This window comes from Schistocerca gregaria, chromosome 1 (assembly GCF_023897955.1).
Source record: "Schistocerca gregaria isolate iqSchGreg1 chromosome 1, iqSchGreg1.2, whole genome shotgun sequence".
Lineage (NCBI taxonomy): Eukaryota > Metazoa > Arthropoda > Insecta > Orthoptera > Acrididae > Schistocerca > Schistocerca gregaria.
The window spans coordinates 128,471,809-128,489,056 of NC_064920.1; the positions used below are offsets into that span (position 1 = coordinate 128,471,809).

Here is a 17,248-nt window from a genome sequence, read left to right on the forward strand (position 1 = left end):
GTCTCACTTACTGTACGTTCTGTGAAAATTGTACTCTTATACGAGGGGCGTTCGATAAGTAATGCAACACATTTTCTGCTGTCGGAAAATTTCGGTTGAAAAAATGCGGAAAATGTGGGACATCTTGGAATATTCCCGCTACAGACCCTATAGTTTCATAAAGTTGCAATAGATCGCGGCGCTATACGTAACTTACAAATTGGCGTCTCCAAAGGAGGTGCGTTCCAAGCAGAAGCTGTCATTTAAGTGTCTTTTGAAGAAAACCGGAGTATGGCAGATATTCATAGGTCCTTGCAGAACATCTACGGAGATAAGACAGTGAACAAAAGCATGGTGAGGCGTTGGCAAGGCGACCGTGACCATCGCAACAAGGCCACGAAAACCTGTCCGATGTCCCGCGTGCCGGTCGACCACACAAAACTGTGACTCCTGAAATGCTGGAACGTGCGGACACTCTCATTCCAGGTGAGCGACGGATCATAATCAAACACTTCGCTACACAGCTGGACGTCTCTGTTGGTACATCTGACATATTTGTCCAATTAAGTACGTCTTCCTCATCCACCTCACAGCCCGGATCTCGCACCTTCCATCTTCCACCTGTTTGCCCCAATGAAGGATGCTCCCCGAGAGATCAGTTCGTGGATGATGGGAAGGTTACTGATGCAGCAAGACGTTGGCCCCGACGTCGGCCATTAGAGTGAGGGCCCGTATGTCCGCATGGACTTGGTACCAGACTACGTTGGCGTAAGGCCGTCACATTGAACGGAGATTATGTTGTAAAATAGGGTTTTGTGGCAAAAACAGTGGGGAGTAATATAATGTATTGGGATCCTGAATAAAACCAACCTACATTCAGAAAAAAAATGTTTCATTACTTATTGAATGCCCCTCGTATATGTAAAGTACTCGGTTGAGAGTGTTCCTTGGTATATTGTGCACTCGCATGTTCTGAAGTGGCATTGGCAACCTGGCGTTCTTAAACACCATTGCGATAGAGCCAATCACATGCGTGATTAATTGGATTGGCGTTTCACTTGATTTAGTTCCTATGAAAGTGGTTCCCACATATTTTTGAATTCCGCGACTCGCTTGAAATTCTCGTCATCCATTTGCAGACGTGCTATGTACCTATCACCATATACTGTTTCGATGTAATGCCATATCCAGGATAATTAGTTTCACTCAGTCCTTGTTCTGAAGTGTATGTGGTACTAGTTGAAATTTCCTGGCACATTACCACTGTTCGCCGGACCGAGACTCGAACTCGGGACCTTTGCTTATCGCGGACAAGTGATCTACCATGTGAGCTACCCAAGCACGACTCACGGTTCGCCGTCGCAGCGTTAGTTCCGCAGTACCTCGTCTTCTACCTTCCAAACCTCACAGAAGCTCTTCTGCGAACCTTGCAGAACTAGCACTGCTGTAAGAAAGGATACTGCGTAGACACGGCTTAGCCACAGCCAGGGGGATGTTTCCAGAATAAGATTTTCACTCTGCAGTGGAGCGTGCGTTGATATGAAACTTCCTGGCAGATTAAAACTGTGTGCCGGACCGAGACTCGAACTCGGTGCAAAGAGAAAATCTCATTCTGGTGGTACTAGTTTCCTAGCACTAATTTTAAGCACTATTAGAAAAAATGAGTAGTTATGTATCTGGATATATACAGGGTGGCATTGATAGTGACCGGGCCAAATATCTCACTAAATTAGCGTCAAACTAAATAACTACAAAGAACGAAACTAATCTAGTTTGAAGGGGAAACCAGATGGCGCTATGGTCGGCCCGCTAGATGGCGCTCCCATAGGTCTAACGGATATCTACTGCGTTTTTTTAAAAAATAAGGTCCCCCTTTTTATTACAGTTTCGTATAGTACGTAAAGAAATATGAATGTTTTAGTTGGACCACTTTTTTCGCTTTGTGATAGACGGCACTGTAATAGTCACAAACGTATGAGTACGTGGTATCACGTAACATTCCGCCAGTACGGCGCTATTTGCTTCGCGATACATTACCCGTCTTAAAATGGACCGTTTACTAATTGCGGAATAGGTCGATATCGTGTTGATGTATGGATATTGTGATCAAAATGCCCAACGGGTGTGTGCTATGTACGCTGCTCGGTATCCTGGACGATATCATCCAAGAGTCCGGACCGTTCGCCGGATAGTTACGTTATTTAAGGAAACAGGAAGTGTTCAGCCACATGTGAAACGTCAACCATGACCTGTATGCAACAGATGTTGATGCCCAAGTAGGTGTTTTAGCTGCTGTCGCGGCAAATCCGCATATCACTAGCAGACATTTTGCACGAGAATCGGGAATCTCAAAATCGTCGGTGTTGAGAATGCTACATCAACATCGATTGCACCAGTACCATATTTCTATGCACCAGGAATTGCATGGCGACGACGTTGAACGTCGTGTACAGTTCTGCCACTGGGCACAAGAGAAATTTTGGGACGATGACAGATTTTTTGCACGCCTTCTATTTAGCGACGAAGCGTCATTCACCAACAGCGGTAACGTAAACTGGCGTAATAAGCACTATAGGGCAACGGAAAATCCACGATGGCTGCGACAAGTGGAACATCAGTGACCTTGGCGGGTTAATGTATGGTGCGACATTATGGAAGGAGGGATAACTGGCCCCCATTTTATCGAAGGCAATATAAATGGTGCTATGTATGCTGATTTCCTACGTAATGTTCTACCGATGTTACTACAACATGGTTCACTGCATGACAGAATGGCGGTGTACATCCAACATGGTGGATGTCCGGCACATAACTCGCGTACGGCTGAAGCGATACTGAATAGCATATTTCATGGGAAGTCGATTGGTCGTCAAAGCACCACATCATGGCGCGCACGTTCACCGGATCTGATGTCCCTGGATTTCTTTCTGTCGGGAAAGTTGCAGGATATTTGCTATTGTGATCCAGCGGCAACGCCTGACAACATGCGTCAGCTCATTGTCAATACATGTGCGAACATTACGGAAGGCGAACTACTCTCAGTTGAGAGGAGTGTCGTTACACGTATTGCCAAATGCATTGAGGTTGACTGACATCATTTTGAGCATTTATTGCATTTAGAGGTAATCACGCTGTAACAGCATGCGTTCTGAGAAATGATAAGTTCACAAAGGTGCATGTATCACATTGGAACAACCGAAATTAAATGTACAAACGTACCTACGCTCTGTATTTTAATTTTAAAAAAACGTACCTGTTACCAGCTGTTCGTCTAAAATTGTGAGCCATATGTTTGTGACTATTACAGCGCCATCTATCACAAAGCGAAAAAAGTGGTGCAACTAAAACATTCATATTTCTGTATGTACTACACGAATATGTAATAAAAAATGGGGGATCCTATTTAAAAAAGGAAGTTGATATCCGTTAGACCTATGGCAGCGTCATCTAGCGGGCCAACCATAGCGCCATCTGTGTTCCCCCATCAAACTTGACAAGTTTCGTTCTTTGTAGTTTTTTTTTCTTTTGACGCTTATTTCGTGAGATATTTGGCCCGGTCACGATTAATAGACCACCCTGTATATATTTTGGAGATAAACATGCGACCGTCTTTATAGTTAAGCTGCTCATCGATTTATGTTATTTCTGCACAGTCACCCAGATAAGAGAAATTTGTCCTTTTCAAGACATGAGACCCTAGTAGACCCCCCAGTACAGTGGGATTTAGACAATCGGGGTCTTTCCAACAATGCAGAATATTGGTGGTAATGGCAAAAAGAACCTTATTCTACTATGTATACCAGAGGCTTTACATAAGAAGTGACTGACTCTGCTCTCAGAATTGAGAAATCATTGCGTATTTGGAAGTTATCTGTTCTCTTCCAGGGCAGGAGTGCGTAGCCCTTCTAATTTGTGTCGAGTGTCACACGTCGACACGGGCACGATTCACTGTCATGTCACTCTGACGGTAAGTTACTGCGAACGCCGCACTCATCTAATAACACTGCGACTGGCGCCTGAATACACTGACCATAAAAAATCCAACACCAAAAAATAATAAATGTAGAGTAATGAAATTTTGGGAATACATTTGTCTAGCTAATTTGTATAAAGGATTAACATTGCAAGATCACAGGTTGTTATAAGAGCGAGATAAGCCACTGCAAATGTAAAATGCGGGTACGTTAATAACCGGTGTAACCGCCAGACTGCTGAATGCAAGCATACAAACGTGCGTGCAGTGTGTTGTACAAGTGCTGGAGTTTGTGAGATGGAGTTCCATGCCTGTTGCACATGTCGCTCAATACAGAGAGGGTTACCGTTGGTTGTGGATGACGCTGGAGTTGCCGCCCGATGATGTCCCATATCTGCTCGATTGGAGACAGATATGGTGATCGAGCGGGTAAAGGCGACTTGTCTGCACTCTGTGGAGCATGTTGGGTTACAACAGTGGTATGTGGGAGAGCGTTATCATTATGCATTCCAACACAATAACACCCGGATCACCTCGTCAAGGTTCCTGTATGCATCACGTGCATCCACCTCTCGCCAGCTGAGGGTCCTTAATGCACCCAGCGGCAAGCAGAGGAGCCACAGACAGTGACAAACATACCAGGGTACGTTTTGTGTTTGCTTTGTCCGCTTGTTACTCCAGTGTGTCCAGCGATGCTAGGAAGCGGATCGGGGCCATGGAAGTGAGGTTTTTCTATTCGGTTGCGAAAAATGCATCAGTTGTCGACAAACATTCGTGCGTGTTTGAGCTCGCGTCCGCGAGCACTTGCCTGCACGCTTGCCGGCCCGTGTAGCCAAGCCGCCCTTGCCCGCTACTCGAGGCGCCGCGTGCCTGAGGAGACGGCCGCTATCGACCTGCATGCGCCACTATCGATACTCGGCGGCTGCTCTCCAGCGCCGGCCGCGTCCCACGTGCCCCGCTTCTACACTTTCTGCTGCCGCAGCAGCTCGTGCGCCTCCTTAGCGCTACTGAATTTACGTTGACGGGAAGAACCCGGCAAGTGCCATAACCCTGTTTCTCAAAATAAGCCGTATATACTCGAACGTTTCTGAGAGAACGACAGTCAAAGTATTAGACTAATTTAGATGCCATTAAAGGTGCGATAACGTCAACCGGAATGGCGGAGCAGTGGCTAGCGTCAGGGTTCTTATTTTTCCGCCTAATGTTTGAAACCCAGTTATTGTTTTTATTCATTTTATTTAAATTCTTTTGTCTCATTTATCCACAAAAGGCCGTAGCAGGTTCGTACAAGAACGTTTCTTGTGAAGTTAGGAGGTACAAGGCCGTCACATTAATTGTAAAATTGCAACTGGGTTTCGCGATATGTTATCCATTAATTACATAGTACGTGTATGTACGGTTTTCTCGTATCCTTATCAGGGGCGTTCAATAAATGATGCTACCCTTGTTTTTTCGCGGCGAATTGCTATTCATAAAATGCGGAAAATGTGGGACATCTTGGAATATTCCCGCTACAGCCGCTATAGTTTCATGAAGTTCCAGTAGGTCGCGGCGCTATACCAAGCTTACAAAGTGGCGTCCCCAACGGAGGTGCGTTCCAACCAGAGTGTTCCTTCTGGCGGAAAACCATATCATCTCAGATATTCATAGACACTGGCAGAATGTCTTCGGAGACCTGACAGTGAACAAAAGCACGGTGAACCGTTGGACGAGGCGTCTGTCTTCATTGCAGCAAGGTCGCGCGCAAACAGACCGCTCGCCCGCGTGCTAGCCGGCCTCACAAGGCTGTGGCGCCTGCAAAGACGGAACGTGCGGACACTCTCATTCGAAGTGATTTACGGATCAAAATCTAACACCTCGCTGCACAACTGGACGTCTCTGTCGATAGTGCTGACACACTCGTCCACCAGATGGAGTGTGGCCACTGCGTACTTCTCCGCCTAACTGAAGACCATCTGCGCAGAATTGCTTGGGCGTTACGAGGCTGATCGTGACAATTTTTTGTAGAACATTGTTACAAGCGAAGAAACGTGGATTCATCACTTCGAAACGAAAACTAAACGGGAGTCCGTGGAGTGATGCCTCAGCACTGCTCCTCCGAAGAAAACCTTGAAAGCCGCACCCTCAGCTGGTAAAGTCATGTCGACTGTCTACTCGGACTTCGAAGGGCTTATTCAGTTTGATGTATCCCCTCGTGGTGCAACGATCAATTCTAAAGTGTACTGTGCTACCCTCAGAAAATTAAAGAAACATCAGCCTGTTCGTCGCCACAAAAACGCAAACGAACATCTCCATGACAACGCAAGGCCACGCAGAAGCCTGCGCACCGGTGAGCAAATCACAAAACTTCACTGGACTGTTGTTCCTCATCCACCCTAAAGCGTGGATCTCGCACCTCCTGACTCCCGTCCGTGCGTCCCAGAGAACGATGTAATCCGCGGGAAGCAATACGTGAATGACGAAGTTATTGATGCAGCAAGACATGAGCTCCGACGTCGATCAGTGGAGTGGTACTGTCCTGGCATACGTCCCAGTGAGGCGGCGTGAGTCCGCCGTAATGAGCGGACATCATGTTAGAGAACAGGATTTTGTAGCCAAAAGAGTGGGAGAGTCCTGAAAAAAACCTGCTTTCACAAAAAAGTTTGTTGTATTACTTATTCAACACGCCTCGTATACTTCATTCTTGTATTTTATTCTTATATGTTCATTCTTCAGGAAGAGGTGGTGCATTCACTTGGAGTATACCGATCGTACAAGTTCCGAAGACCACGGGCATCATACGAAGACAGGTTTACCACAGTGATATTTCGTCCTATGAATCTCGCTTGGGAAAGAAACGTCTTTAACATTGCTGCAGATTTCACACATTGGAAATAACTTCGCGCAAAACAACCCATAACGGATCACTTTGCCGAAAACTGGAGCGTGCAGTGGTTATGAATCAAGATACGCTACAGGAATTATACCGAAAAAAATTCAAATAAATTTTTCATTCATTTATTGTTTCATTTCTGTTTATTCACCAGACGTACGATCAGAGGACAAATAAGGAGAACGTTATTTCAATATACATTCGTATGGTAATCTTCTACGAACGTGGGTAAATAAATGGAAAAACTACAAACAAAATAATAATCGGGTTTCCAACGCGGGGCCAAAATTGAGAAGCTGCGACGCTAGCCACGGTTGAACTATGTAGCTTCTAAAATGCACATAGAGTACCTTCGAAAATTTTGACAGTCGTTTTCTAAGTAACGATCACGTCTCTACAGATAAGTCGGGACAAGTGTTCACTTCCACTGAGCGACATTTCTGGGAAATCGGGTTATGGCATTTGTCGTTTTCTCGTCAATATGCGCTAAAAAAACTTTTTAACTCCGAGAGAAATTTAGTTTGTCCATGTCGGAAAGTGCGTCGAAAATACGTTCTTGCTCTGTTCCTCCCAATGAAGTGTTTTAAGTTCGTCTGCCTTTATTTGGTAACACGTTGCGAGGCGATCTGATATTTTTCTCGCAGTTTTAAATTGTGAAGAGTTTCGTTATATAACCGTGTCGGTCACGTCTTGTTCAAGGGTCTCGGCGAATAATAACCAGCATACTTACTGCAGTAGGTCGGACGAGAATATCCCTTCGAGAAAGCGAACTGTCACTGATATAAATCCGGAGACTTAATGAAATCACATACATTTTTGGGATGTGTCAATCCATTTTTCATATTTTTAACTTTTGCATAAATACTTCTTGATAGGTAATGGAACGCGTGTGATGAATCATGCATCTATCATAGATTTCACCTCGTTTTCTTAACAGAACTATTGTTTTTTTCAGATCATAGAAGGAACTCGAAATGTATGAATTAATTTAGATCGTTGCGCAAGTTAAAAAGCCCAGTGAAGTATATTTTGCCGACCATTTGTCATATCAGCAAATTCGATCCGATAACGCCGCAAAAGCGTTAAGATCCCTTATAAAGACACTACACAATGAACTACTTTTCTTCTCTAGCAAAAGCGAAATGATGCGTAAGTCAAACAAATCGATTCAAACGAAGCTTGTCTTTTTTTGGTAGTTGCTCGCAGAATTGTTAGCGACATTAGACGCTGACGCTCGAAGAGAGAGAGAGCTACGGTAGCCACGTGTTTGGTTAGCAACGCCGAAAGTAAGCGTGTGTTTCACCCGCTAATTAGCCCGTGAATACCAAAGGTCCAGTTCTGCTACATATTTGAAGAGCCATGGTTATACAGTACATACACCGTTTTGTAGCATGGATGAGAAGCAAAAATATTGGTTGTTACACACCTCTGGGCTACGCCGTCGTCACAGCGCCACTTACTACGACACCCACTGCCCTGAAGAGAGCTGCACACCAACCTTTTACCTGATGGATAGCATCTGCAGTGCTCCGAGGTTGTTTAAAGATGATGGAATACTGTACAGGGAGGCGACATTGCAACAAACCTGTTACGAAATACGAATGTGGTTTGATAAGCCCGCTAAATTTCAACGAAGGAATGGAACATTTTTGTTGCGGCTTCATAGTTGGTAAGCTTGATTATCCCAAGGATCCTCTAAAGACTTTAAACAATGTACAGCGTACACTTAATTATTGACAGCCCTCTAAATTGTTCATTGTCGACTGCGATTGAAAATGGAGAAAACTGAGTTTCGTTCTGTTGTTATAAATTTTACTTTGAATGTTTGGACTGCCACACAGATCAAAGTAGAACTGGATGAAGTTCATGCGGACTCTGCACGAAAATTGAAGACCATTTACGATTGGATTAATGAATTTGAGCGTGGTCAGTCAAGCATCAAAGACGAAGCGCGCTCTGGCCGTCCACTTGAGATCAGTACAAAGGAAATCACTGACAGAATCCAGACCGCTGAATAAAAATTTGTAACATTGCTGAGACAGTAGGCACCTCAACTGTGCGAGTGCATAGTTGACGGTGAAGAAGCTGTGTGCGAGCTGGGTGCCGCGATTGCACATAATCAATCAAAATCTCATCCAGCACAACATTTGAACACAGTGTTTGGCGATATTTAATAGCAATCCGCAAGACTATTTGCGCCGATTTATGACTTTAGATGAAACCTGCACCCACTATTACACGCCAGAGTCAAACGGCAAACAGAACACTGGACAAAGTCTGGTGAGATTGCACCAGGGAAAGCAAAGACCGTTTTGTCAAATGGTAAATTGATGGCCACTGTTTTTTGGATTTTCCAAGGAATAATCCTCATGGATTAATTGGAAAAAGGCAGAACCGTAACTGGAGCCAAATATGCTTCATTTTTGGGTCGTCTGAAATTAAGGTTGGTATAGAAAAAAATTCTCGTCGCTTGGATAAAGCATCTTCCCTCATATCAGCGATAACAATGGCGAAAGTGCATTACTTGGGCTTTGAATTGCTTTCTCATCCACCCTATTCACTGGTCTTAGCCATAGTGACTTCTTCCAGCTCTCCAACTTGAAATTTTGGCTTGGTGGTAAGAATTTTTCATCAAACGAGGAACTGATAGTTGCAGTCAATGAGTATTATTTTAGAATTTGACAGAATCTGTTTCCCGATGTGATGAAAAAGGCGTAGGATCTCTGGACGTAGTCAGTGTCACTCAAAGGAGATTGTCGAGAAAAATACAATGAGTTGACGAATTAAACATTTTTTCTTGCTTTTTTAAAGAGATTTATCATACCGCTAACGTTTTATAGTATTAGTTAATATGTTTTTGATCTGTTGACACTGTTGTGTTGACTAAGTTTTTTTAAATACTGTAAATAATGCATCTACATCTACACACATACTCGTAAGTCACCATATGGTGCATGGCGAAGTGTATCTTCTACCACTGTTAGTCATTCTCCATCCTGTTCCTCTCGGATATGGAGCAACGCAGCTGTGTGTACGTCTACGTACAAGTCCTAACATTTCTTATCTTCCAGAATGAAATTTTCACTCTGCAGCGGAGTGTGCGCTGATATGAAACTTGCTCGCAGATCAAAACTGTGTGCCGGACCGAGACTCGAACACGGGACCTTTCCTTTCGCGGGCTAGTGCATTCTGGAACATCCCCCAGTTTGTGGCTAAGCCATGTCTCCGCAATATCTTTTCTTCCAGGAGTGCAATTATTGCAGGGTCAGCAGGAGAGCTTCTGCGAAGTAGGTAGGAGACGCAGCACTGGCGGAATTAAAGTTCTGAGGAGGGATAGGGAGTCGTGCTTGGGGAGTTATGTTGGTAGAGCACATGCCCGGCATAGGCAAAGGTCCCGAGTTCGAGTCTCGGTCCGACACACAGTTTTAATCTGCCAGGAAGTGTCATTTTCTTATCTTGTTCTCGTAGGTCTTAGCTTGACGTACTTTGGTAGCAATTAGAGCCGTACCGCAGGCACAGACTGAGTGACAAAAACTGGCCGGAAAAAAGCCAAAAAAAGAAAAATGGTTTAAGAATTAACTGCGAGAGGCACATGAGTTCTCATAGCCTTCGCGTTCCTATCTTCCGCCTACGAGATGCAGCTTTTCGCTCGCGCCGCGACAGTAAACCACGCTGTTGTCGCAGTCTAATTTCTGCTGCGTCATTTCGCCCAAGCAACATCCTAAAGAAGCGACTCCTACCGAAGGGCAGTCAGTCGCTAACGTCTTTTGTGCAGCAGCTGTGCACTTAGCTCACCCAGATGCGCCTGCACAGTTGCCACATGTTCAACAGTGTTTTTGCAACCACTTCTTTAGGGAATTGTGTAATCTTAAAGGTCGGCGTGCGGGTGCTGAAGCAAATAAAAGTATGCTGTCTGAAGTAAGGCTTCAAATTTTCCCGATTTCTATCCATTGAGGACTGCACCGAGACGAGACGTGGAGAAAGCGAACAAATATAGGCGGAGGGGGATATGTAATTGACTTGTCCATCCAGTCTGTACTTTTGCTGCTCCCAAGTTTCGGTTGATTCCATCCGCTGCGTAAATAAATAAGAACTCGCGAATAAGCATTCTTTGGCCGATAAATAGTGTTACAGGAGTTATTGTGCTTATACACAGCTGTACTCTGTTCATCTACACTGATATCTCGTATGTTCTCCACTAGCCATCGGCTGCACTGCTGAAGCATCTGGTGTCGTAAAACCTCTTGTAAAAGACACGAGGCACGAGTTAGGTATTTGTTGTTGTTCTGGAGTGAATGAATGAATTAATTAATGAGAAACTGACACATGATAAAGGATCGAAAGTCATAATGTTCTTTGCTAATCATTTTGCTAAACGTTTAACCAAAGTAATTTTTCCATGAAATATCACTTGTCAGTCGATATGGCTGTACTTAATTTTTGTTATATGTACGAACAAAGTTAAAGGTTGCTAAATATGCGTGGAAAAAAACTAAAAAGATTTTTTTAGGGAGGGAGGGTGGGGACGGCACAGTTTTGGTAGTGGAATCGTTGTGCAGACAGCCACAAATGTCGGTACTCTGAACTTTGTCACCAGTGTTCCACGAGAAGAATGTCTTCTTCCGTCCAGGGATTCCCGTTTGAGTTCACGAAGCGTCTTGGTAATACCTCAGCATTCATCGAATCTGCCGGTGAAAAACCAAGCAGCCTGCCTCTGAACTGCTTCAATGTCTTCCTTTAATTCGACAGGATGGGGATTCCAAACATTCGAGCAGTACTGAAAAATGGGCCACCCAAGTGTTCTGTACGCGGTCTCCGTTATGGATGAACTAAATTTTCCTAGAATTTCTCGCCGGCCAGAGTGGCCGAGCGGTTCTAGGCGCTTCAGTCTGGAACCGCGCGACCGCTACGCCGCACGTTCGAATCCTGTTTCGGACATGGATATGTGTGATGTCGTTAGGTTAGTTAGGTTTAAGTAGTTCTAGGGGACTGATGACCTCCGATGTTAAGTCCCATAGTGCTCAGAGCTTTTTGAACCTACAATTTTTCCAATAATTCGAAGTCTACTGTTCACCTATCCCGCAACTGATCTTACGTGCTCGTTCCATTTCATACGGTTGTCAAATATTAGGCCTAGATGTTCAATCGATGTGACCGTGGCAAACAGCACGCCATTTATACTCTGTTCTAACATTACAACATTGTGTTTCCTATTCGTCCACATTAGCTTACGTTTGCCCCGCAGTTAGAGAAAGCTGCCATTCATCCCACAAAACAGAAATGCTACCCAAGTCACTGAAGGACGACGCTGTCCCGTAGTACACTAGAGCATCAGCAAACAGTAGCAGATCGCTGGTCAGCGTACGTGTCAGACCGTGTGTGTGTGTGTGTGTGTGTGTGTGTGTGTGTGTTTGTGTGTGTGTGTGTGTGTGTGTGTGTGGAGAAGAAGAGCAGCCTCACCTCATCGCACTACTCTGGGACCCTGATTTGATTTGATAGTGGACTCTGACGAAACATAAAAAGCAGTCACTCTGCCACATTGTTATATGAAGGGAACGTCTACTTTATTGTAGTGCTCTTTGGTGGGAGGAAATACGCGATAGTATTAGTGATTCTGAACAAAAAGCTCTCGTATGGACATATGCCCTATTGCGAATGGTTTCCGAGATAGAACACGTTTAATACAACTTTTGTACGTTTTTCTTTAGTAACTTGAAAATCGCACACTCCAACGAAAATGTGTCTCAGTACACGATTTAACTAAATTAAATTTGCTACGAAAAACGTCCTATTTATTTTTTGTATAGAACCAACAGTTTGCGCGGAGAGATCGCGGGAATATTGAAAATCTGGCGCGACGCGCGGTCACTGCAGCTTAGATACTTTTTGTAAGCCAGTTCGAGATAGTTTTCGAACTTGAGAGACCACAAGCGTCCTGTAGCAAAATGTTTGTGTCAAAATAAATGCACATTAAAAGTGTTCCATATCGAAAACCATTCGGAATAGGCATATGTCCATGTCAAGGTTTTTGTTCAGAATCAGTAATGCTATCACCCATCAAACCACGTACCGTACCTCCTGACTGACCCTTTATATGGGAAGTGGGACGTGTGTCCGTATATTTCACTTTGTAGCCAAATCTATTTACTGGAGACCAATCGCGTTTATGCATGAGAGTAGCCGTCAGTCTCGTATTGTGCACAATAGTGTTTTGGTAGCGGTGGGTGGATGTGGTTGGTTGTGGGTGTCCAAAACCGTAATACTAACGTAATTAAGACTCGACGCTGCCAACATAGATTGCGGTGCTGTAACCTCTGTCTACGAGGTTACCAAAGATCTCAAACATGGCTTGACCGAATTGCTTTATTGTTAGAAAACAGGGAAGCTGAATTTATGACTTATCGAAAAAATGGCTCTGAGCACTATGGGACTCAACTGCTGTGGTCATCAGTCCCCTAGAACTTAGAACTACTTAAACCTAACTAACCTAAGGACATCACACACATCCATGCCCGAGGCAGGATTCGAACCTGCGACCGCAGCAGTCGCACGGTTCCGGACTGCGCGCCTAGAACCGCTAGACCACCGCGGCCGGCTATGACTTAGCGGGTTATGATCAGAATGCCCCTACAAAATCTGAATTTGCACTAGAAATAACCTAAACAAGGTTCAAGGTGAGGGAGGGGGAAGAGTAGATGGATAGAAGGGTGAGAGAAAATGGACGTAGATAAAAAGGAAGGAAGAGATGGGCATAGAGAAGGGGTCAGGAGTAGGAGATGGACAATAAGAAAGAAGGAGGAGGAAGTGGACAGAAAAAGCGAGCAGAAGCAGGTTAGAACATATATCCAATACATATTCGAAACGTTCTTTCTCTTTCTTTTCTTTTCCATTTAACCACAGTGAGCCAGAGCATCGCATGGCCAGGTACAGCTAGCGCTTTATAAGTGCCTTACTGTATTATGCTAATTTTCCGTATTGTTTCGGCTATTAAAAATGTTTGTGTTAATACTGCTGCACTTCACCCAGTGAAGGAAAAAGACAGGGGGCTCAAGCAAAGTACCTAATAGTGTAGTTGCGACCACAGTTGTACTGATCTCGAATTTTCTGTTTCAGACGCTGGACTTTGACCGCGATGGCCTGACGAAGATGAAGAAAGCGATCAAGGCGATACACAACTCCGGCAACTGTAAGTACAACGGCCGAACACGCAGTCGTAAAGTTAATGCATTTAAATTTGCCCATTTTGCTGTTTGTATTTACGCACACAAAGTGTGACAAGTAGTTTTGATGCGCTCTACGAGCCACTAACTCTTCGAGCTTTGCAGCTGACAGCAGTCGGAGAAGTAGGTTTCTCCCTCCGGTGGGTTCCAGAACGCTGTGATTGTAACGCAGTGTACATCGCTAACGAGGCGACTGGGAGCGGCCGTTGCTCCAAGTGCTCTCAGCAGCAGCTGGCGCAGGGCTTTAATTTAACCACTTCACTTGCGTACTGTAGACGTACTGGGACGTCCGCGTACATTTCCGAGCTCGCGTGACCCAGCTGCATGACGCAGCGAATCCGCTGGGAACGCTCTTTGTTTCAAGGGGTCGCCTTCTTCCACAAACCCACGGCCGGTTGCTCCCACATTCTTTCCCAGAACGGTGAGACTGTCTGGAAGTAGTAACCTCTCTGCCAAATCCTGACAGATCGTAACTCGTGCAGAATGCACTCATAGGCAGCTGCCACATCTCTTCTTAACCACATTAGTACTGCCGTGGTATTAGTCTCGCTATTACACAGTGAAGCAAACTTGCCAACTTAGCGAAGATAAATTTTATAAACTTTATTAAGGATTGAGTATTTCATTCAAATTTCAGAGCCTTTTGGGGAGGAAGCGGCATTAAAATACAGTACATTACACATGGCAGCGATGTATGTATGCTCTGACACCCCACACTATAATTACTGATTCAAATTAATTGTTTAACTTCTGTCTATGTTGATATTCAGGAAGTATACCTGGTCCTTCGTAACAGCACACTCGGCAAACAGGGTGGAAAGTTCAGAATTGGTAATTGATCAAATTTATTGTTACTTAGCTGGTAAAATTCTTCTTCGACATTTCTCGTGGTGCATGTCTAAGCGTCTTCATTCTCGTTTTCCTGCAGAATGTCGTCAATAAATTTGGATTTTCGGGAGTTCACGGGTTTGAATTTCTTGTATCAATTCTAATAAAAAAATAAAAACGTTTCAGTTTCCACTTTGTTGATATATTCTCGACATCATTTCTCAAATTTTAAAGAACACTTTTTCTTTGTCGTTCACAACTATACAAGATACTTCTGAGCATTGTTAATTAGACATATTGGGCAAAATTCGCCCAGCTTCGACCATACACGGCCATAGACAACTTCTCTCGGCAAACTACTCCACAGCAATTCACATAGTTTATCCACTGATAGTCCACAGATTGTTTAATACAAATTGGTCAAAGATTATTAAATTTCTCCACGCTTACATTCCCTTCTGACATTTACATTCATCAAAAAAATCAAGACAATTTTTTGTAAGAAATATTTACAATTTTATGACAATTAAAAAAATCGCAAATTGCATGATAAAACATCTTGTATCGGAAATGATGTAGCCAGACCTGTTTCATTACAATGCTGAGAGAAGCCTCTGGGAATTTTTATCGACATGTCATAAACGTGGAAACAGCACGTTGTGCATGTGTGCGTCGCGCTGTCACGATTCCTCTACCTTACCAGGGAACTACAAAACATTGTAACAGAACGGTATCGATTAACAGGCTACTACGCATTACTTCAAAGCTACATCAACAATGGACTGCTGCTATGGAGCCGCTCTAAACCTGCTGGAACGTGCTGTTACTACCGAAGAAAGCAGTCAGAATCTCTTTCTTCGAGAAATAAAGAAACTATCTGTTTCTGCCCTTTTCAGCCAATACGTGGTCAGCTGCCTTATTCAAGTCGAACTAACCATTCAGCCACCACAACATTCGGAATATGACTGACAATACAGACAATGAGACATTCCAAGCTGTCGACTGACCAAGACACCAAACAGCTTTTCCCAGTGGTGGCTCTGAAAATGTTCGGTCCCTCTGTAATGAAGAAAAAACCAGTGAAGTATTCAACAGTGAACATGGAGTCGCCTGCCGCGGTGCCGAGCGGTTCTAAACGCTTCAGTCCGGAACCGCGCGACTGCTACGGTCGCAGGTTCGAATCCTCCCTCGAACATAGATGTGTGTGATATCCTGAGGTTAGTTAGGTTTAAGTAGTTCTAAGTCTGGGGGACTCATGACCTCAGATGTTAAGTCCCATAGTGCTCAGAACCATTTGAACAATTTGTTTGTTCCACATGTGCAGCAAGGTGGTGGTTGTTGAAAGCAGTCTCACTGCTCCACGGTACAGGGACGGGATTCTGTAGTGGGGCCGGATCACTTTGTGATGGATGGTAACTTGCATACTAATCGTCCTGTTCTCGTGAACACGTTCGTTCAGCATGCTGTGGGCACCAAAACGGCTTGATCTGCCTGTTTCTTCACCTCAACAAGGACCACATGCTGTGCGCGACTTACACAGAATCGCTGTTGAAGAATGGGACAATTTGGACCAGAGAATATTTAATGATCTCATCGATGGTGTGCCACGACGGATTCAAGCCCGAATCCTAGCAAGGGTACGCTTCACCACGTTTCTCCGGAGTGGTGTGACAAATTTTCCATGGCATACAGACGTTTTTGTCGTTACACAAATGTTTGGTTTCTTGGTTTGGTGAAGTGAATATATACGCGTGACTTTTAGCAAATTTTGTTTTCTGTGTGTTGAATTTTGAAATACGTAGTATACAGACATTTAGAGGTTTTATAAGAGATGAAGAGATGCAGTTTTTGCGGGAAAAAATGTCACAGATGGACCATTCCACCTCAGAATCCATGAAGATTCCGACGCTAGTGGTGTTCCGATACGGTGTTCATACTGCCGTGTGATGAATGTTGTTTTAGAGATATTGCTGAATATGTCGTCCGTTCACGTTAATGCATAGCTGGCATTTGCGTGCTAATGATTGCCCAACGCGCACTAAAGCTCATGTGTTACACAAATAATGGCTGGAGCTTCAGCTAAAGGGTCAGTCAGCTCTCCCGCAGTGTCCATTGCTGTCACGTACGGCAGATGCTTCGTTTCCCTAATAATGGCTGCAGCTTATACAAGACCAGTAACGCTTCTAACACAATACTCATCACACGGCAGTGTGAACGTCGTTTCCGAACGTCACTAGCATAAAAACCGCCATGTCACCATGGGGGAAAGCGCTTGTTTTCTTTATTCCAGACACTCTAAAAATATGTTTACGTAGTTTTCATACGCTACATATAACACACACACCAAGTCTGAGAGAGGTCGTTAAGCTGCCACTA

At 44.3% G+C, this 17,248-nt stretch overlaps 1 protein-coding gene across 10 annotated transcripts in view; it reads left to right on the top strand.

Moving 5' to 3' along the window:
* The window catches only part of LOC126334773 (arfGAP with SH3 domain, ANK repeat and PH domain-containing protein), a 1,031,989-nt gene that overhangs the window by 717,063 nt on the left and 297,678 nt on the right, over positions 1–17,248 (top strand). For all 10 annotated transcript variants that reach the window (XM_049997423.1, XM_049997407.1, XM_049997360.1 and 7 more), the window contains exon 2: positions 13,938–14,010. In XM_049997423.1, the coding sequence (XP_049853380.1) occupies positions 13,938–14,010 (73 nt within the window). The remainder of the gene's footprint in view (positions 1–13,937; positions 14,011–17,248) is intronic.